This window comes from Indicator indicator, chromosome 14 (assembly GCF_027791375.1).
Source record: "Indicator indicator isolate 239-I01 chromosome 14, UM_Iind_1.1, whole genome shotgun sequence".
NCBI lineage: Eukaryota > Metazoa > Chordata > Aves > Piciformes > Indicatoridae > Indicator > Indicator indicator.
The window spans coordinates 23,951,499-23,974,471 of NC_072023.1; the positions used below are offsets into that span (position 1 = coordinate 23,951,499).

The following is a 22,973-nucleotide window of genomic DNA, read 5'->3' on the forward strand; positions in this document are numbered from 1 at the left end:
CCAGAAAAATCCTCCAGGGTGAAATGTCAAAGCTGTGATGGTTTGAAACTGTCTCTTTAATTTTTCTTCTCGAAGTTCAAGCAGAGAAAGCGAAAGAGTGTAAATAAGTCACTATTGGGTGTAAGAAAGCAAAATAATGATTGTTCTAAACACTTCCATCGGATAGATAGAAATGTTTAAGAACTACTACTCAAAACAAAGTGGGGAGTCTGCAGTTGGGGCAACTTGCTGGGCTGTCTAGCTGCTGTTTCTTCTATTCTTTTGGCTGAAGATAACACCCTGACCTTGGCGAGCTAAGTTAACAACTTTTCTGCTTTATCTAACTCTGCTTTCTGCCAGGGGGGTCTGGAAGCTGTTTCAGATTCTGAGTCATTCTACTTCCTCTGTTATTGGTGCGATTATCTACAGATGGGCCATTTCGGGCACGATAGACAAGATCGTGAGATACATGGCATATAAGTAATTTCTTTGGGTTAAGAACAAGTTACTGAATGTGGTTGATTTCAGTTATGGTCTTATTGGGCTAAGAAGATATGGTAACTCAACTATGAATCTGCTAGCAGACACATATGAGTTTGTCACTCCTCTTACAACTACCAAGGGTCTTTGGAATCAATAGTACCCTAGATATCTTATGCTAACCTTGAATTTGGTGTTTCTTGGAATAAGCATATGGATACTGGTATCACTGTATTGAGAAATACATAAGGAAACACCTAAGGCTACTTGCTCTTGCAGCCTGCGTAGACGTAAGAGGAAACACAGAAAAGCTCAGAGAGATTCGGAATTAGGTTCTGATTCTGATTACCGTGTCCAGGAGATCGCAGTCAAGTGCGGAGAAGAGGCTTGTGAGAAAGCTGCTGATAGCCTTGACTCAGAGCCAACAGCAGTAGCTGCAGGACCTGTGCCAGAAGGTCCGGGAAATGTGCCAGAATCTGAGATAACAGCTGTGACTACTCAGGCAGAAGCCATTAACGAGGCACAGGCAGACATGGCTGCACAGGCAGACACGGCTGCGAAGGCTGGCGCCATTAACGAGGCACAGTCTCCATCTCCCTCTGCTGCCGAGATGGACGCAGCAGCAGCTGCAGGGTCTCAAAGCGTACCTGCCGACTCTGCACAGAATCCCTCTGCACCTGCTGACCCTGCACAGGATCCCTCTGCACCTGCTAACCCTGCACAGAATCCCTCTGCACCTGCTAACCCTGCACAGAATTCCTCTGCTCCTGCCAACTCTACTGTGAAAGTGAAAGCCAACCCAGTGATTTTGGTTGCTACTATCACCAGAAAGTGCAAAGGAGCTGCAGGAGAAGGTGCAGATGGTGCAGGAGATGGTGCAGAAGGAGGTGAAGGTCCTTCTACTCAGGGTCTCTCTGTTAAGAAAGATCATTCTGGTGAGGAAGAGAGGGTTAGCCTTAAAACTCTGGCAGACCTCTTGAGACCACACATGGATGATGGAGATGTAGGTCAGGATGTGGACCCTGGTAAATGAGCAACTGCTGGAAGTGCCTCTGAACTCCAGGAAATTGCATGGAGGATTACAGTAGGAGTATGGGGACAGCAACCTCAGGATGATGATGAGGATGAGGATGACATACAGTCAGCTAGTGCACCCAGACAGGAAATTAGACATGTGAGGAAGGATTACATCAGAGGAGACACTGAGCCAGTCCTATCTTGGCTAGCCAGGTGTTTTGATATGGGAGCCCCAGCGTTGGTGGTAGGCGACAAGTCGGCCTCCCAGTTGGGAATGCTCTCAAAGGATACAGGCATAGACAGGCACCTAGGCAAGTGCATTGGTAAAGTTTCTCTGTGGGCACGCCTCCTACTGGCAGTCTCGCTGAGGTACCCCAGCAGAGATGATTTACCATGGAACCCTAAGCCTTGGACCACAATAGCTGAGGGAATCAAGCGTCTGAGAGAGTTTGCTGTGAGAGAAGTAATGTATGGAGATCATAAGACTCTGAATCCTGACGAAATTCCTGTTGGAACAGGCCTTGCCAAAAAGCTCATTAAGCTTGCTCCTCCTAATTATGCTACTATTCTGGCAAGCAGGATTGTGGCAAGAAATTATGGTGGAGCACCTCCCACTGTTGGCCCTTTCACTGACCAAATGAGGCAATTGGAGGATAGTCTTGCACGTACTTCTTTGGTTTCAGCCATTGAAACTCTGTCTGGAGAAATAAAGAATTGCATGAAAGAGCTGAAGGAGGAATTTCAAACCTCCATATCCAACTTGATGAAGGGGGATGATTCAGATTCCTCTTCCTCCAGATGGATACAAGTTTCAGCTGTTAGGAACAGACGTGCTCCAAGAAGGCCATTCCAGAATAGGTCAAACCAAAACAGACAGCAGAGGCAATCACGTGGCAGTATCTGGATAACTCTGCGTGATCAGTTTGGTGAGAACATGAACAGATGGGATGGTCAACCAACTTCTGATCTTTTCAAGAGGTTACGGGAGCTGCAGAGGGGCAGATCCCGAGGTAACAATACCAGGAGGGTAGCTGTCACTTCCTCAGTTTCCCAGAACAACTCTCATAGCTCCAACAGTGATTCTAATTCTAGTGCTGGACATTGTGCCATCTGTACATGTGGATGTAATCCCCAAAATTAGGGGTGCCCTGCCTTCCACCAGGGGGAGGTAAGGGATAATGGAGATAACAGAATCTATTGGGATGTGTACATCCAGTGGCCTGGCACTTCAAAATTTCAGAAGTACAGGGCCTTGGTTGACACAGGAGCTCAGTGCACCATAATACCATCAAAGTATCAAGGGGGAGAATCTATAACTATTCAGGGAGTCACTGGTGGATCTCAAGAGTTGTTTAAGATAAAAGTTGATATAAGTTTAACTAGGAAACAGTGGAAGAAACATACTATTGTAACAGGTCCTAATGCACCTTGTATTTTGGGAATTGACTTTCTGAGAGAAGGGCGTTTTAAAGACCCTAAGGGTTACAAATGGGCTTTTGGAATAGCAACTGTAGAAATTGATGGAGGAAAATTGAAGTTGTCTATTAGACCTGAGCTTTCAGATGAATCTGCAGTTATAGGACAACATGAGATAGAGGATGTAAAGTTGCCAGTTGCTTCTCAAACTGTGCATCACAGACAATACAGAACTAACCGTGACTCTTTGGTGCCCATTCAAAACTTGATTCGTCAGTTGGAGAGTCAGAAGGTCATCAGCAAAACTCATTCACTTTTCAACAGTCCAGTCTGGCCTGTGAGAAAGCAGAATGGAGAGTGGCGTCTGACAGTTGAATGAAGTAACTCCACCCATGAGTGCAGCTGTACCAGACATGATGGAACTCCAATATGAGCTGGAATCCAAGCAGGCCAAACGGTATGCTACCATAGACATTGCTAATGCTTTCTTCTCTATTCCCATAGCAGAGGAATGCAGGCCTCAGTTTGCTTTCACCTGGAGAGGCATTCAGTACTCATTCAACCGTTTGCCCCAGGGGTGGATTCACAGTTCAACCATCTGTCATGCAGCGATCCATGATGCTCTGGAGAAAGGTGGAGCTCCAGAACACATTCAGTTCATCGATGACATCATCGTCTGGGGTGAGACTGCTGAAGAAGTCTTCGAGAAAGGTAATAAAATCATTGACATTCTCTTGCAAGCCGGTTTGGCTATCAAGCGAGACAAGGTGAAAGGACCTGCCAGAGAAATCCAGTTTCTGGGAGTGCGGTGGCAAGATGGTCGCCGCCACATCCCAATGGATGTGATAAACAGAGTCTCCACCATGGCAAATCCCATCAACAAGAAAGAAACTCTGCGTTTCTTAGGCATAGTGGGATTTTGGAGACTGCACATTCCTGGATACAGTCAGATTGTGAAACCTCTATATGATGTGACTCGAAAGAGAAACAGTTTCCAATGGGGTCCTGAGCAACAAGCAGCCTTTGACCAGATCAAGCGAGAGGTAGTCCAAGCGATGGGTCTGGGACCTGTCCGAACTGGTCCAGACATTAAGAACATCCTGTACACGGCCGCGAGTGACAATGGTCCGACCTGGTGCTTATGGCAGAGAGCTCCAGGAGAGACACGAGCATGTCCTCTTGGTTTCTGGGGTCGTGGCTACAGAGGCTCAGAGGCAAACTACACTCCAACAGAGAAAGAGATTTTAGCTGCTTATGAAGGAGTAAAAGCTGCCTCTGAGGTGATTGGAACTCAGTCACAACTTCGTCTACCTCCTAGATTGCCAGTTCTGAATTGGATGTTCAAAGGCAAAGGTTCTTCACCACATCATGCAACAGATGCTACCTGGTCTAAGTGGATGGCTCTGATAACACAGAGAGCTCGAATGGGAAATCTCAAAAGGCCTGGTTTGGTGGAGGTGATCACAAACTGGCCAGAAGGCACAAGCTGTGCAAAACCTCCAGAGGAGAGAGTAACTCACGCTGAGGAAGCTCCTCCTTACAGTGATCTGTCTGATGATGACAAGAGATATGCTTTGTTCACAGACGGTTCCTGTCGTCTGGTTGGGAACAAGCAGAGATGGAAATCTGCAGTGTGGAGTCCAACACACAGAGTTGCAGAAGCGAGAGATGGAGAAGGAGAATCCAGTCAATTTGCAGAGGTAAAAGCTGTCCAGCTAGCTCTTAACATAGCTGAACGTGAGAGATGGCCAAAGCTTTATCTCTACACCGACTCGTGGATGGTAGCCAATGCCTTGTGGGGTTGGCTGAAAGACTGGAAGAAGAATGGCTGGCAGAGGAAAGGAAAGCCAATCTGGGCTGCAGATCTGTGGCAAGACATTGCTGCTCGCATTGAGAGAATCCCAGTGAAAGTGAGACACATCGATGCTCACATTCCTAAGAGCAAAGCTACTGAGGAACAACACCACAACCATCAGGCAGATCTAGCTGCAAGAGTTTCCCAGGTGGACACAAACTCTGATCCTGATCCTGATCTTGACTGGAGACACCGAGGTGAGCTGTTCTTAGCTCGGTGGGCCCATGACTCGTCAGGACATCAAGGCAGAGATGCAACCTACCGATGGGCTCGTGACAGATCCATTGACATTTCCATGGATGCTATCACACAAGTCATCCATGACTGTGACATTTGTGCTGCTATTAAGCAGGCAAAGCGGATCAAGCCCTTGTGGTACGGTGACCGATGGTCCAAGTACAAGTATGGTGAAGCCTGGCAGATTGACTCCATCACTCTACCTCGTTCTCGATCTGGTAAGCAGTATGTGCTGACTATGGTAGAGGCAAGCACTGGATGGCTGGAAACTTATCCAGTTCCTCATGCAACTGCACGTAACACCATTCTTGGTCTGGAAAGACAAATCCTGTGGAGACACGGAACTCCAGAGAGGATTGAGTCGGACAATGGAACTCATTTCAAGAACAATCTTGTGGAAAACTGGTCCAAAGAGCACAGCATCGAGTGGATATTCCACATTCCCTACTATGCACCAGCTGCAGGGAAGATCGAACGCTACAACGGTTTGCTGAAAACCACTCTCAAAGCCAAGGGGTTGGATCTTTGAAAAACTGGGAGAAGCATTTAGCACAAGCAACCTGGTTAGTGAATAGTAGAGGTTCAGTGAATCGAGCTGGACCTGCCCAATCAGATTTGTTGCAAAAGGAGGACGGTGATAGAGTTCCTCTTATTAGAAAAAAGAACCTGTTAGGTAAAACTGTTTGGGCATTTTCTCCTTCAGGAGAGGCCAAACCTGTCCAAGGGGTGGTTTCTGCTGAAGGTCCTGGTCACACCTATTGGGTGATGCAAGAAAATGGTGAAATTCAGTGTATTCTGCAAAGAAATCTAACTTTGGCTGAGAGAGGTTAAATTCAGAGTGTTGTGCAGATACAGCATCGCGCCCAAGAGGAGAGTTCATGAGATCTACGGTGCACGAACCCTGAGAGCCCTGAGTCACCTGAGAGTCCCTGTTCCTTTCTTTGCTCCATCTGTGAGGAAACAAGCTGTTTGCTGTTTTTCCTGTGATTTGACTCTTTTGAATCATCTACATCTGAGATAGCCGGAATGGACTATGATCTTCATTCACTCATTCTTGTAAATATTGTTTTAGATTAGACAAATACTAGTAGCAGCCAATGGAATTGTTTAGAAGGGGTGGACTGTGATGGTTTGAAACTGTCTCTTTAATTTTTCTTCTCAAAGTTCAAGCAGAGAAAGCGAAAGAGTGTAAATAAGTCACTATTGGGTGTAAGAAAGCAAAATACTGATTGTTCTAAACACTTCTGTTGGATAGATAGAAATGTAAGAACTACTACTCAAAACAAAGTGGGGAGTCTGCATACTGCAGTTGGGGCAACTTGCTGGGCTGTCTAGCTGCTATTTCTTCTCTTTTGGCTGAAGATAACACCCTGACCTTGGCGAGCTAAGTTAACAACTTTTCTGCTTTATCTAACTCTGCTTTCTGCCAGGGGGGTCTGGGGGAGGAGGCCCCTGGGAGAGAGGCCCTTGGGAAAGGTCCCCTTTGGGGGGAAGCAAAAGGAGCTTGGTTGTATTTTTCTGTTGATTGTATATATTTGTAAATGTTGTGAATTTTGTATATTTGTACATATTCATTGCATTTCATCATAGATTGTAGATCTGCTTGTAAATACAGCTTTCATTCGCTTCCAGACTGAGCTAGCCTGGTTATTGTTGGTGTGGGGGGAATTTCAGCTCACACTGACACAATAGCCAAGCACTTTTTCTGGTCTCAGTATAGTTTTGAGATAATCCCTTCTGTTGCATTATCAGCCCTTGAATAGGGTATTATTTATTCCATACCTATGCAGGCTGCTTATAGGCAACTCCTTTCCTAACTGATATGTTTTTATGCATCTGGATTCTTATCTTGGCTGAGTTCTGAGATGAATTTAGGTGAGATTAAGCAAACAAAACAAAGTAACAAACAACCCCCTCTACTTCACAAGATTTGACATCCCCAAAATGACCATTACAAAGTGTGAGGAAGGTGTCTTTTCTGCACAGTTTCTCCCACGCTTTTTAACTCCTGAGCTTACAGCCCTGCCTGGTTGAATTAGAACAGGCTGGGGCTGCAGCACTGGCATGTGACTTGGTGCCTCAAATGTAGCACACAGCCTGCTCTGTCCACTTGCTCCATGATTGGAGTGGAAACCTGTTCTGTGCAAAGGTGCAACTGGGGAAATGCAGTAAGGTCTGTGATGAGAATATTCCTTGGTTTTCAGGAGCTTTCTGGAGCAGTAGGTCGCCAAGAAATTTCTGGAGGAGAGGAGATGGTTTCTGATGCAGGCAGACTGCTATAGAAGAATGTTCTGGTAATCTTGTGCTGTACTAACCACATGTGTCTATAATTAGATCATTCCTGAATTTTAGTTACAAGTGGGAATCCTAGTCCATAGAGGCAGAGAGGAGCTGCATGTAAGCATTGTCAATAGCAACCTTGTCTTGGGAAAGGAGCCATAATGACCAAAGGAAAGTTGTAAACGTGCTCACTGTAAGCATGGGAAAATGCTTGCAAAAAAAGCCATGTTAACCTCTTGGGCTGTTCCTTAGGTCCAGCTTTGCACACGGCTTTAGGAACAAAGTTGGCATGGATTTTTCACAGTGGGGAAGCCTTTTGGCAGCAAACTGCTGCTTCTCCTACAGAAAGAAAAAAGAAAAAAAAAAAGAAGAAAAGAAGGGAAAAAAAACTTAGCAGTTTTACAGTAATCCAGTAGGAAATAGATTAAAAATAGTAGTGAATTTGGGATTTTGCTTGTTTCTCATTGTTTTGTTTTGTCTACAGAGTATTTTAGAAAAGTGCTTGTGTGACAGGGGATGACAGTGCCAAGAGAAAAATCCTTCAGGAGAAATAGTTCCTTGCATTCCCCTCTCTATGAAGTGCTGGAATTACCAAAAAATAACAAAAAACAAACATAAAAATCACACCAAAACCCCAAACAAACAAAAAATCCCTGAACAAAACCAAACCCACAGTCACAGAATCACAGAATGCCAGGATCTGGAAGGGATCTCGAACCCCTCTGCCAGAGTAGGGCGTGATGATGAAGAGGTTATTAATGTATGAATTATGAAATATTAATGATGGAAATTAATTTGTATTAATAATTTAAAATTAATAACTGATTCATCACTATTTTTTATATATATTGATTCTAGTGCATGGTTGTGAAAACATCCCATAACTGGTTTAATATGTACAATTTGACCCAATTAGAATATTTAAAGAATTAATTTCTAATTAAGGGAATGAAAGGTGCAGTTCCACCACTTGTCCACCGGATGGCGACTCCACAAGACGCTTGGCTGCTTTAGCTATATACACAGAAATTTACAATGTTATCAAGGCAATTCAATCTGGAATATCACGTGGCTAGGCATGGGTGCTTTGAACTGAATGTTAGCAAGTGTTGCTGTGCTGGTTTGAGGCCAGACAGATCCTCTCTTGCCCTGAGAGGGACAAAAGAATGACACTCACAGAAATGGATTGGAGAGTGATGGAAAGTTTAAATGGAAAAGCAATTGGTGAAACTACAGAAAACTACAAAGCATAGTGCCAAGAATAACCCAAAGCATACAGAATCGCTTATACAACACCCAAAGGCTTCCCATCTCTTCCCTTCTCCCCATCTGAGGGTATACCCAAAACTCCCAGGGCTCTTTCTTCCCCCTCCCACTGCTAGGCTTGTCTCAGGCTGGCCAGGTCTGAGACTGCCCCCCCCCTTTTTGCTCCTGGCATTAGGCCTAGACAGGCCTATGAGGCCTTGAGATACTCCCCCACCGTTACCCGATAAGAGAGCATCTCCCACGGGAGCAGAAAGGAAAGAAGGAGGAAGAGAATGACTTTGCAGATGGATTTAAGGGGTGCAGGATTTATGGGTAGAAATACGCTGTTTTCTGTGTCCACCTTATTGGGTTGGACACTCAGAACACCAAAGGTGTAGCTTATGTGGCAGTGACAGGAGGCACCCAGCCTAAACTGCCACATTCCACCTCTTATTTCATACCCATAATTCCTGCACCCAAAACATATCATCAAATTAGACACAATCTTCAGATGACATGTCTGGCAAAGTCCAAGTCTCCATTCTGGGTGTCCTTCCGAAGAGTCTCTCACTCAGGCTCAGGTAACAGTTCATTCCAGTTCTTCTCCCTCATCTGGTGGAACCTCCTAGCAATGCAGAGTTCATTCTTCTGCATGGTGAACTCTTCATGGATCCAATGGACATCCTGGCATCTGGAAACAACCTCATAACTTCTCAACCAAACATTTATCTCCATCCACTCAAGCAGCATGTTTCCAGCCCTTGGGGCAATTGAGTCAGAACAATCAGGCTCACTGACTTGACTCCTTCCACCACTCCAGGCAACACCAGAGGTGTAGCTTATATGGCAGTGACAGGAGGCACCCAGCCTAAATTGCCACAGTTGCACACGTGAAAAGATACACTGTGTTTTTGTTTGTAGCGAAGCAAGTTACCGGATTGCGCTGGCTGCTCGCTTCCTTACTGTCTGCCTAGAGCTGGCCCAGGGCTGGGCAGGGGTAGGCCCCCAGGGCTGAGGCTGAGGCTGCAGCTGAGGGGAGAGAAAGGGACCTTGTCTAGACATCTTAAGGCCTGTCTGGGTTTGCACTGGTCGATGTCATGGCCCTACCAGCACAACGCGGAGTGGCCATTCCCCTTGGCTCAAAGTGGAGCTGATAATGCCTAATCTTTCTTGGAGACTGCTTCCCGTCTGAGGTTACGATGCAGTCCTTGGCTTAAATTCAAAGGAGAGGGTGGAACTCTCTCTCTTGGGGAGTCCCGAGTTATATCACCCTGACGGCACAGGGCTGTGAAGCGGTGAAATGAGTGGCTCTGTTTGTTTCCCACAAACAACAGGGTCACGCAGGGCACGTCTGAAAGCTGTCCTGCTTTCTGAACCAGTACACATGAAGTTGTGACTGTTCGGTCTGCTGCTTATAGCTGTAGTAGATATTGGACTGCTGGGCTTGGGCTAGTCCCTCCCCCTCGGGCTAAAGCTTACCCTGAGGAGTCCAGCCCTCTTTAAGATGCGAATGGGCTTACTACGCTGGCTTTCGTATCTTCAGCGAAGGGATCTCCTTTGCAGGTTCCTCAGACAGCTCAGGGTGCTGGCTTCTTTGTGTCGCAGAGGCCACTAGTATGCTTGCATGTGGGAGTGAGAAGACTTACAGACAATGGCTTAAGCGCTGCGAGCTTACAAGGCTCGGGCAAAGAAAGGGAGCAAAAGTTGAGAGCAAACTGTAAACAAGTGAGGTAATACTTGTAAGTTTCTTGAGGCTGGATCTCGCCAATGGGCACACTTGTCAACAACCTGTTTTAGCCTATAGAAAGTGTGAAGCTAGAATTATGCCCTTAAGTGGAAGGAGCATGAACATGCCATGCAATGGGTGCATTTAGTTGTTCACCCCTTAGGAGACAGGTTGGTGCCTAGGCCTTTGTTCCCCACTCCAGAAAGGAGGATGGAAGGGCAAACTTGTCCCAAACATGTTGGGACAAGTTTGCTGGTATTTGGGGGTATAATTCTGGGCACAGAGTGCCTTCACTACACAGGGTCACCTAGAGCAGGGTCACGCAAGAACACATCCAGGCAGGTTTTGAAATATCTCCAGAGAGGGAGACTCCACAACTCCCCTGGGCAGCCTGTTCCAGAGTTCTGTCACCCTCACTGGGAAAACATTTTCCTCCTGTTTCCATGGAACTTCCTCTGCCTCAGCTTCCACCACTGCCCCTTGTGCATCACCAAACAGAGCCTGGCTCCATCCTCTTGGGACTTACCCTGCACATCTTTATCAGCAGCAATGAGGTCACCCCTCAGGCTCCTCCTCTCCAGGCTAAAGAGCCTTCAGCTCCCTCAGTCTCTCCTTGTAAGGAAGATATTCCACAATCCTGCAGCCTCCATGCATAAGCAGACAGCTGTGGAGATACCTGGAATATAGTAGCTAAGATGATTTTTTCCAGTGGCAAATGATGAAAGGTGCTTTTGAGGCATTTTCATTTCTTGTCTGCAAATGCGTGAGAGTGCGTATGTTCCCTATGGAACTCCTGACAGTCAAGAAGAAGAAGAAAAGCTAATGTACTTGAACTGTTCTATGTGTTTGCAGGTGATGGCAGGGTCATGGCAGAGCTGACACCAGTGAAAATGTCTTAGAGTCACCTGGTAAGCTACTTTCACCAGAGAGGTGTAGTCTCACCTGTATGAGCTCTTCCCACCATAGAAGCACTGCTTGGGCTGCTACTGACTCACTACAACTCAGGGCAGCTTCCAACAGTTTATCTGAAGCCTGGTGAAGTCAAGATCAAGGGAAACAGGAAGAATGTGCATCTCGGGGGTGAAACACTGTAGGGAGGCTCTCCAGGTTGGGGCATTTTGCTGCTACAGTAACTCCATCCTAGCAAGCTTGGTGCTTACTGGTTTAGTGTGGTGGGTTGAAAATTCCCCCCCAACATTAAATTTGCCAGACTAGCTCAGTTAGAAGCAAATGAAGCTGTATTTACAAGCAAAACTACAATCTACAATGGAATGCAATGAATATGTACAAATATACAATATTTACAGGTATTTACAATTAATGACCAGGGGAGCTGCAACAGCTGCTCCCTCCCTGCCTCTTTCTTGCCCCCCTGTACAAAAGGGACAAGAGACAGATGCAGAGAAGTTAATACCAGTCAAAACAATGCAGCCAAGGTCAAGCAGAAGCAAGTTAGTATCTCCCAATCTGAGGAAGTGAGAAGAGCAAGAGAGATTGTTTTGGGAACCAAATCTTCTTGTAGTTATGTCTCCAATTGGATTGTTTAGAACTTACTGTTATTTTCCTTTTTACACTCAATAGTGATTTATTTACACTCTACCACTTTCTGTTCAAGATCTGTGGAAAATTTTAAAGGCATAGCCTAAAACTACCACATTCAGAACTTCATGGTCTCAGCACTAAAGCTAATCTCTATAGTGGGACTGTTGAGTCTAGGGCAAAACAAGTGTGTTGTAAGGTGTGAGGGATATGTGGTTTGGAGACTAGGAAACAATAGCAATTACATTATTTTGACAGATAATGAATGCATTGGTGTGGACATTTACTGGTTTTCTTTAGAGCAGACCACAGAATCTGGAGGAGGGGTTGATATTTGCCCTGATTTCACCATACTTATTTGGCTTTAAGGTAGAAATGTAAAGAGAGATGCAAAAATTACAAAGGATAATAGCTTTGGAGATGCTTCAGGGAGTTGTTTCACAAAGAATTCATGGCATGAAATCACAAAAGCAACTGCTTTCCTGATGGCAAATAAGATGGGAGGGCTTTCTGTGCTTTGGGAGTCCTTGGCCTGCAAAAGAACTGCACCAGGAATGTGACATCCACGCTCAGCCAGGGCATGGGCTTGAAATCACCATGGCATAAAAAAAATCCATGCAAAAAGATGTGGCTCCACCTGGCACCTGCACTAAAAGGTCCCTGACACGATAACCACAGTGTGTTTCCTCCACTCTTTGATGATCTGTGGCAGGAAATGGTCAGGAGTTTTGAGCCAACTTACCAGGCCCTTGAAAATAAAAGCGTTTATCTTCTTTGTGCTTCTCAATCCTCTCCTTTTGGGTTCTTTCACACTTTATAGTGCAGGTACATTGACTGTAGGCTGGTTGGCTGTAACTGTGGTACAACTCAGTCCTAATGCTGTCACAATTATCTCTTATTAAAGTGTAACTTGTGCTTCAGCCCTGCCCTCTTTAGCATCCCTCCTTTAAAAGCTCACGCTTTGCAGCTCTGTGGTTTATGATTCTGGTACATCAGATGCGTGATCCCCTTCCAGCAGCCATCTGGGAGCCCATTCCCCTCTGTGTTCATACCTGCTGCTGAATCCTGTAGCCTTGCTGGGTGTGGCTGTGAAGCCTGCCTTTTGGTTACTCATCTGTCTGTCTCTCAGGGAGTCCTGTGCACTTTGCAGCAAGATATCTTGGTTTCCATTGTATACTTGTTTTGGGTAGAGTCCTGTACTACAGCTTAGGTACCTCATTTGCCTGTCCCCTGTCAGCAGAGCAAATCGCTTTATTGCCATGTGTCAGGTAAGAGGAAAGTTGCAGAAGCACACAAGCAGTAATTATTGGTGCTCTCCATCCTTAGGAGGCTCAGGCAAGGGCAATGTGCCCATCCCTCCAATATGACAGAAACTGGTGCTGAGAAGCACACTCACAGTTCCTCAAGGACAGGACAGTTTCCTTTTTTCCGTTTCCACACTGTCTTTTGCCATGTCGCATGCTTGCTTGCAAGGTCATCTCTGACAAGGGAATTGCATGCTTGGTTTTTCCTACCTCATAGTAGTCTCACGAGGAGGTTGCTCAGATGTCTCAGCACAAACCAGAAGAGCCTGTAGATCTCCAGCTGGAGTGTGGGCACATGTAGTGAGCTGTCTACCTCTAGCCAGCCTGCAAGCATAGAATGGTTTCAGGTGGAAAAGACCTTTAACATCATCAGGTCCAACCATTACTTAACTCTACCAAGTCTGGTGCAAAACCATGTCTCTTAGCACATCATTTTAAACATCTCCAGAGATGGGGATTCAATCACTTCTCTGGGCAACCTATTCCATATGCAATCTAAACCTCCCCTGCTGCAACTTGAGGCCATTTCCTTTTGTCCCTTCCAAGGAGTTGTAAAGAGCAATGAGGTCTCCCCTCAGCCTCTTTTCCTCTAGACTAAACACCCCCAGCTCCCTCAAGCTGCTCCTCACTGGCCCTGTTCTCCAGACCAGCTTTGTTGCTCTTCTCTGGACCCCCTCTGGCACCTTAATGTCCTTCTTGGAGTGAGGACACCAAAACTGACCCCAGAGTTCAAGGTGTGGTCTCACCAGTGTTGAGTACAGTGGGACAATCACTGCCCTGGTCCTGTGTGTCATGCTATTCTTGACACAGGCAACCTGTGCTGGTGACTGGGGAGGGCTGCCCTTTGTTCCCTGTTTGTCCCCATGTACTGGTATTCCCAAAGCCTTATTCCAGATCCTTCTGCTCCCTTTTTTTCTTCACAGGTAACCCCCTGGACTAAGATAGCTTTTAAGCCTATGACTAAATTAGTGCTAAGTGACTGCACTGGAGAGTTAGAGAGAAGCTAATGAAATTCCTTGAGCAGTAGGAAGTGAAGTTCATTTTTCAAGATGGCAAGTAGAATTAGTGATATACTATGTACAGCAACTGAAAGCACTTTATTTCTAGTGCAGAGGGACATCACTGGAAGAATTAACACTTGAATTAAGGTAGATAATTACTGAAGTGATTTAAAGTTATACAGGAGTAAGACTTAAGAATGTGCTTTTCTTCACAGAAGATGCCTCAGTAGTTATGTGCTGCAGAGAGCCATGAAAGTGCCAAGAAGTTGAGAGCTGGAGAAGGCCATATGTGGTTTCATGAAGGGCAGCAAGGAAGTTCTGCTTGCACATCTCAGCTGTTCTGGACCAGGCATTAGAAGGGACAGGCTGGCCTTGATGTACATGTGGAAGACCCAGGCAGGGACTTCTGCCTTTTGACATGTTCTCTGCCACCAACTCCTGCTGCAAGCACCAGATACAACACTTGCTCTCCCCTTTGGCTTCAGAATTTGTAAACTAGAATTAACAGCAGCCACCCCTGGGGCTGTTCAGAGATTTCCCTCTGTTACAATGGTTTTCACAGCCAGGCTGCTACAGTTCTGCTCAGTAGTACTGTTATTACACAGTGCTTTTTTAACTTGCTGTGCAGCATAGCAGCTGCCTTCTGCGTGCTGGTGTAAGCTAATATTATGCAGGGTGGTATTGTGTATGCTACTGTATTGCTGGCATCTGGCTCTGTCATTTAGATTAATTTGTAAATTATGTAGTGACTTGAGGAAAACTGCTGTGGAATTGGTGTTTGGTAGCCTGGAAAATATAATTAATCCAAAACCCCTATAGCTATGTAATAAATGCAATACTGAATGGTCTTACACATAAACCAGAGTACTGGAATATAACTTTTGGTACCTTTTCCTTTTCTGCTTGTTTTTCTCCAGTATGGGGTACTGCATTCTTTTTGTCCACGGTCTCAAAAAGCTGTCTACATGGTTCAATAAATGGAGAATTACTGTCCTGACCCTCTTTGCTTTACTGCTGCTGCTCTTTTCTTGGAAGACCGTGAAACAGAACGAAATCTGGCTGTCAAGAGAGTCCCTTTTCAGGTATGAGTGACCACAGGAGAATCCTTGCATGTTTTTGTTTTTTAAAATGGTTCCATGCCATAGTTTTCTTTAGCACAAGTCCTTCCATTTTGATTATTATGATAAACACCTACTTTCTGTTGCCTGGCAACAATGTAAAAGCTGGTGTCAGCACTTTATGTGCTTATGCACAAACTTTGGTTCAGGCAATTGCATTTTTAAGACACACTAGTTTTAAATAACTTCAGTTCTGTAGATTTACCAATAAGGTAACACTTTCCTTCTGAAAGGCATAGCAAAGGTTCCCTGTGCAACCCTCCAGAACACCAGAGGAATGCTGTTCAATATATATTGAATTTTCTTTATCGATGTCCTTGATGACAAAACTGAGATGCCATGAAGTGCATGCACTGTGTTTCATTTTATTTGATTACTCTTTGCCAAATGGCTCTCTTTACAACCTCGTTTATGTATTTTTTGCATTGAAGCAGACTGTTTCATTTTCTGTTTTGCTAGCAAATGTTCTGCATTTGCCTCCAGCTGCTTTCAGCAGTTGTCTAGTTGTGAAGTAATTGCAGAAAGGCAGGTGATGGGCACACGGGTTGCTTAGCTTTGTTTTCTAACTTCTTGGCCAGAGCAAATTTTAATTTACACAGCACTGAAGAGTATGAAAATGGGTTTTGTGTGTATCCTCTGGACTTCAGGAAAAGCTACTGAAGTGGCTGGAGCTCTGTTAGTGGGATTTTATTTTATTTTTTAAATCTGGAATGAGTTTCTTCACTCTGAGATGATTCCTTTCCTTATCCATCTCCCTGAAAAGGTGTTTGTTGTTCAAACAATAGCAACCATGGTGACTGCTCTGGGCTTGCACAGCAATCCCCATGAAGTACACCTCCAGTCCAAATCCTTCTGTCTAATTGAGACCAGTCAGAGAAAAGCTGGATGTGTTTCTAACTTAGATGATTCTCTGGATGATAGGGGAGTGGAAAGATGGCAATTCCATATGCTGCACTGCAGACATCATCTGCTATCTCATTATAGAATCATAGAATCAAGAAGGCTGGAAGAGACCTCAAAGATCATTGAGTCCAACCTGTCACCCTAAACCTCATGACTATCTAAACCATGGCACCAAGTGCCACGTCCAATCCCCTCTTGAACACCTCCAGGGATGGTGACTCCACCACCTCCCTGGGCAGCACATTCCAATGGCCAACCACTCTCTCTGTGAAGAACTTTCTCCTCACCTCCAGCCTAAACCTCCCCTGGCGCAGCTTGAGACTGTGTCCTCTTGTTCTGGTGCTGGTTGCCTGGGAGAAGAGACCAAACCCCTCCTGGCTGCAACCTCCCTTCAGGTAGTTGTAGACAGCAATGAGGTCTGCCCTGAGCCTCCTCTTCTCCAGGCTAAACAGGTCCCAGCTCCCTCAGCCTCTCCTCATAGGGCTTGTGCTCAAGGCCTCTCCCCAGCCTCGTTGCCCTTCTCTGGACATGCTCCAGCAATTCAACATCTTTCCTAAACTGAGGGGCCCAGAACTGGACACAGTACTCAAGGTGTGGCCTAACCAGTGCTGTGTACAGGGGTACAATGACCTCCCTGCTCCTGCTGGCCACACTATGCCTGATGCAGGCCAGGTTGCCATTGGCTCTCTTGGCCACCTGGGCACACTGCTGGCTCATGTTCAGCTGCTGTCAACCAGTACCCCCAGGTCCCTTTCTGCCTGGCTGCTCTCCAGCCACTCTGACCCCAGCCTGTAGCTCTGCATGGGGTTGTTGTGGCCAAAGTGCAGCACCTGGCATTTGGACTTGTTGAATGCCATCCTGTTGGACTCTGCTCATCTGTCCAGCCTGGCAAGGTCCCTCTGCAGAGCCCTTCTACCTTCTAACAGATCAACACCTGCTCCCAGCTTGGTGTCATCTGCAAATTTACTGATGATGGACTCAATCCCCTCATCCAGATCATCAATAAAGACATTGAACAGGATGGGGCCCAGCACTGATCCCTGGGGGACACCACTAGTGACAGGCTGCCAGCTGGATGTGGCACCATTCACCACCACTCTCTGGGCTCGGCCCTCCAGCCAGTTCCTAACCCAGCACAGTGCTGCTGTCCAAGCCACAGGCTGACAGCTTGGCCAGGAGTTTGCTGTGGGGGACAGTGTCAAAGGCCTTGCTGAAGTCCAGGTAGACTACATCCACAGCCTTTCCCACGTCCACCAGGCTGGTCACCTGATCATAGAAGGAGATCAGGTTGGTGAGGCAGAACCTGCCCTTCCTAAATCCATGTTGGCTGGGCCTGATTCCTTGGCTATCCTTCAGGTATGCAGTGATTGCCCCCAAGACAATCTGCTCCATGATTTTCCCTGGCACTGAGGTCAGGCTGACAGGCCTGTAGTTCCCAGGTTCTTCTGTCCATCCCTTCTTGTGGATGGGTGTCACATTGGCCAGTTTCCAGTCTTCTGGGACCTCTCCAGTGAGCCAGGACTGGTGGAAAATGATGGAGAGAGGCTTGGCCAGCTCATCTGCCAGCTCTTTCAGCACCCTAGGATGAATCCCATCATGTCCCATGGACTTGTGAATATCCAAGTGACTCAACAAGTCTCGAACTAATTCCACATGGATTTCAGGAGTACAACACTGCTCCTTGACCCCATCAACCAGCTCAGGAGGCCAGTTATCCTGAAGTCCTCCTGCCTTACTGTTGAAAATGGAGGCAAAGAAGGTATTTAGAATCTCAGCCTTCTCCTCATCCTTAGTTACAATGTTACCCTCCATGTCCAATAAAGAGTGGAGGCTCCTCTTGCCCCTCTTTTTAGCATTAATATATTTATAAAAAAGCTTTTTGTTGTCCTTCACGGAAGCGGCCAGTTTAATTTCTAACTGTGCTTTTGCCTCTCTAATTTTTCTTCTACATGATCTAACAACATCCTTAAACATATCACTAGTTGCCTCCCCCCCTTTCCAAAGGCGATAAACCCTCTTTTTTTCCCTTAAATCCTTCAGGAGCTCCTTGCTCATCCAGGCGGGTCGTCTTCCCCGCCGGCTCGTCTTACAGCATGTGGGAACTGCCAGTTCCTGTGCCTTTAGGAGCTCCTGTTGGAAGTAGGTCCAACCATCCTGGACCCCTTTGTTCTTAGGGGCTGTTACCCAGGGAACTTTCCAAATAATTTACCTGAACAACCTGAAGTTTGCCCTCCGAAAGTCCAAAGTGAGGGTTCTGTTACTGCTCCTCCCTATTTCCCTGCATATTGAAAACTCCACTATCTCATGGTCACTGCACCCTGGACAGCCTCCGACCATCACATCTCCCACCAGCCCTTCTCTATTTGAGAACAGCAGATCAAGCAGAGCCTTGCCCCTGGTAGGTTCACCTAAGAGCTGCATCAGGAAGTTGTCATCCATGCACTCTAGGAACCTTCTGGACTGTCTCCTCTCTGCTGAATTAAGTTCCCAGCAGATGTCTGGTAGGTTAAAGTCCCCCACAAGGACAAGGTCTGATGATCTTGAGACAGCTTCCAGCTGCTTATAGAATATCTCATCAGCCTCCTCGTCCTGGTTGGGTGGTCTATAACAGACTCCAACCAGGATGTCAGTTTTGTGTGGCCTCCCTCTGATTTTAACCCACAAGCATTCAATCCTTTCATCTGCAACCTCGAGTTCTGAGGCATCAAAAGATTCCCTAATACACAGGGCCACCCCTCCTCCTCTTCTCCCTTGCCTGTCTCTCCTAAAGAGCTTATAACCCCCCAGTGCAGTACTCCAATTGTGAGAATCGTCCCACCACGTTTCTGTAATGGCAACTAAATCATAGTCTTCCTGGTGAACCAAGAGTTCCAGTTCCTCTTGTTTGTTGCCCATACTGCGTGCATTGGTGTACATGCACTTCAGCTGGGCTGCTGATTTCACCAGTTTATGTGGTCCTCCCTCCTCTCCAGGGAGACTGGTTTCCTCACCCACCCCCTTCAGACCTAGTTTAAAGCCCTCCCAATGAGTCCTGCCAACCCCAGTGCCAGCACCCTCTTACCCTTTCTAGATAAATTCAACCCAACTTGGTCCAGCAGGTCAGGTGCAGTAAGAGTTGCCCCGTGATCAAAGAAGCCAAAATTCCGCTGCTGGCACCATCTCCTAAGCCAACTGTTGATGGTGTGGGTTTTCCTGTTCCTCTCAGTGTACACCACTGCTGCTGAGGGAACTGAGCAGAACACCACTTGAGCTCCTGCCCCGTCAATTGATTTCCCAAGGGCCTTAATTTCCTTTTTAATCTTCCTGGTGCTGCTCTTTTCAATTTCTTCACTTCCAGCCTGGATTACCAGCAATGGGTAATAGTCAGAGGGCTGGATTAGTTTAGGTAACCTTTGGGTGATCTCCCTCACCCAGGCCCCAGGTAGGCAGCACACCTCCACAGCTCTGGTCACCTGTGTTTAAGAATGATGCAGTCTAGCTGGAGTGGATGTTGGGAGGACATTTCCTTCTCCTAAGGAGCGCTCTTGGGGTGATACGAGTTGCCACGAGGTCCGTTGCAGAACAGAAGGATAAGGTTATGTCTGCTTGGTTGGGCACAAATGGGCTTCTGTCCATCCTACATCTATTGAATGTGAGGTGACCATCTACAAGCCAGCTCAAATTCAGAAACCATGCCACTGCCTCAGTGTGGCACTGAGATGGAACTAGCACACCTTGCCTCAAGGTAGGGATTTAGTGTTGCCCAGGGAATTATGCAGGATTTGGTGTCTTGGGTTGAGCTGACTGACCCTGCAGCTCAGACCTTTTGTTAACAAATCAGGAAAGTGATCTGATTTTGAGAAGGCAAGAGTGTAGGTATGCTCCTACTGGTGTCGCTTCGTATCACAGCCTGCCTCTGGAAGCAATTAGCAGCAGGTGCCTAGAAAAGCAGTGTAAAAACAAGCACAGCAGCAGTGATACTTCTCCCCAGTTCTTTCCCAGCTTGCAGTAATCTGCAGTTTAAAGATTCCTGAGTCAGAAGTTACTTGGGAGTTTTTAGTTTTAATAGCCAGTGATGGACTTTTCTTCTGTTAATGTCTCTAACTGCTTTTTCAAATCTATTTGTAGTTTTGGCTTCTACAGCATCCTGTGCACTGGGCTCTGCTGTTAAATTACACAGCATGCATGCTAAGTCTTCCCTTCTGTGTGCTGTGAGCCTTCTGCCTGATCACCTTTTCTGGTGTCCCCTAGTTCTGGTGTGCTGAATGAGTAGCAGTAACCATCAGCTCATCGTTTATCCTCTGCCTTCCATGCCTTTACCCTGTACCCTTACCCAAGGTAGTTGTTTTTATGCTGGAGTCTGCTGGCTTTGAACTCTTCTCACATAGAAGCTGTTCTGCATTTCTGATCTTGCTTGTCAGTCTTTGCTGGATACTCTCAAAGTCTAATCTTTCACTTTGAGGAGACCAGAATCACCTTTCAAGACCTACAGCAAAGCAGGATGGGTTTCTGGTTTTTGTTCTCTTCTACTAATTCCTGATCTTCCACTTGCCTTTTCTGACCTCTGATAAGCACTATCCACACAGACTCAAAGACATAGTCTTAGAATTGTTTAGGTTGGAAAAGACCTTTAAGATTACAGAGTCCAACTGTTAACCTAGCACTGCCAAGTCCACTGCTAAAACGTGTCACTAAGCACTACAACTACAGGTCTTTTAAGTACCTCCAGGAATGATTACTCAACCACTTCTCTGAGCAGCCTGTTCCAATGCTTTGCAACTGGTTGCTAAAGGAATTTTTTCCTGATACCCAATTTAAACCTCACCTGGCTCAACTTGAAGCCATTTTCCTCTGTCTTTGTTGCTTGTTACATGGGAGAAGAGACTAACACCCACCTTGCTCCAGCCTCCTTTTCTGCAGGCTGAAGAACCCAAATTCTCTCAGGTACTCCTTGTAGGAATTTCACAATAAGACCCTTTACATCAGCTTTGCTGCCCTCCTTTGGACACACTCCAGCACCTCCCTGTCCTTGTAGTGAGGAGCCCAAAACTGAACACAGTATTCGAGGTGCTGAGTACAGGAGGGTAATCACTTCCCTAGTTCTGCTGGCCATGCTGTTTCTAATGCAAGCCATCTTCTATTTTCCTTCTTGGCCACCTGTTGTGAGAGGATACTTACTTGAGTGGAAACGTCTGATTACAGACTTCACTCTGGGTGCAGATTTATGCAGACTTAGATTATGTGTACACACTCTCGGATACTTGTGCCTGTACCAGAACTGCATTTCATCTGCCATCTTCTTGCCCTGCCTTCAATACCGTGAGATCCTTCTGCAGTCATTTGCAGTCTGCTTTAATTCCTGCAATGTGATTCATGTTGACGTCATCAGCAAATGTGTTGCCTCCCTGTTTGCTGCCTTTTCAAGATCCTTTGTGAACATGTGAAGCAGCTTGAATACCACTGCATGTCTCTTGGGAACCCTGCTTGCAGTCTTCTCTGATTGTAAAAACTGTCCACATAATCATGCTCTTTGCTTGCTACCTTTCAGCTGAGTATTGATTCAGGACAGGACCTTCCCACTTGCTCCATTTAAGAAATGGAAGACTTTAGTGAAGGATTTTATCCAGAGCCTTTTGAACCTTGAAGTGCACACCATTGATGTATGTGACTCTGACTGCTCATTTCTCTAGTGGCAGCCTCAGTTAAATGACAGAGTACAAACTGCAGCTAATAGCAGCTTCATTTTCTTTGGATGCATACTACCAGGTGCAATGGATTTACTGCTGTTCTTCATGTTGATTTATTTTAAAGCTTCATTTACTGCCACTTCAGTTTGAGGCAGTGTTTTAGACTTGCCCCTGTAAGGAGAGGCTCCTGTGTGGCAGCCTCTTCAGTTCCCCTGCAGTGAGCACTGGTGCAGATAATCCATTTAGCTTTTCTGCAGTGGCCTTTTCTTCTTCCAGCACTACTTTTAGACTTCTATCGTCTATTTGCCTGAGGGGATATTTGGCAGATTTCCTATATCTGATGTATTCCATTGATGGCTTTGGTAAGTTTTTCCTTAAATCTCTTTTGGTCTGCCTAATTAGGGTTTATGTTTAACTTGCTGAAGTTTATGCTCTTTTTAATTTTTCCTTCTGTAGCTGTGACATTTACTTTATAAAAGGTGCTTTTCATTTCTCATAACCTTCTTTACTATGCCATTTGCCTTTCTGTTGTCCTTTCAAGATCTTCTTTGATAGATGGTATATATCTCATGTGAGTCTGTGATATGATAGGACTCTTCTTGTTGATGGGAAGGCAATGCAAAAGAAAAATAGTATAGCAAGAGGATAATGTCATACCATGACTGGGAGATCGTTCTGGAGCAAGAGGAGGAGGCTGTATACAGGCTGATAGTGAGAGGAGGGAGAAGAGGATGAAGGCATGTGCAACAACAATAAATCAGAAAGGACTGAGCAGGAGGAAGAGGAGGAACACTAAAGAAGTGTGAGGGAAAATAATAAGGAAACAGAGCAAATCTATAGATGTGGGAAAGGGGACATAAGTCAACCTACTCAGTAGTGTCTGTGTTTGTTGGATTTTCATTTTAACCAGTGTGTGCTGAGAGAGTCTTCACTCCTCTTCCTAGTTCTTCATTCTTCCTCTTCCAGCTGCTGCTTTAATAAATTACTGCTTTTCCCCTCCTTTTACTTCTTTTCACTTTACCTCAACTTTCCATTCATCCACTTTTCTTGAAAGTATTTTTTCAGGGTTAATCTGTCTTGGTTCCCTTGGCCGAGACCCATTCTGTTATACACACTTTCTGTGCTGGTCAGTGAGATGTTTGTATACTCAGCCTGTTATCAGTTCTGTGCTTGTACCACATTTTGACCCCTTCTCAGGCCTTACCCT

General features: G+C 45.9%; 1 protein-coding gene across 2 annotated transcripts in view; it reads left to right on the top strand.

Moving 5' to 3' along the window:
- The window catches only part of TMTC1 (transmembrane O-mannosyltransferase targeting cadherins 1), a 166,294-nt gene that overhangs the window by 98,200 nt on the left and 45,121 nt on the right, over positions 1 to 22,973 (top strand). For both annotated transcript variants that reach the window (XM_054387139.1, XM_054387141.1), the window contains one exon: positions 14,997 to 15,161. In XM_054387139.1, coding sequence (XP_054243114.1) covers positions 14,997 to 15,161 — 165 coding nt within the window. The remainder of the gene's footprint in view (positions 1 to 14,996; positions 15,162 to 22,973) is intronic.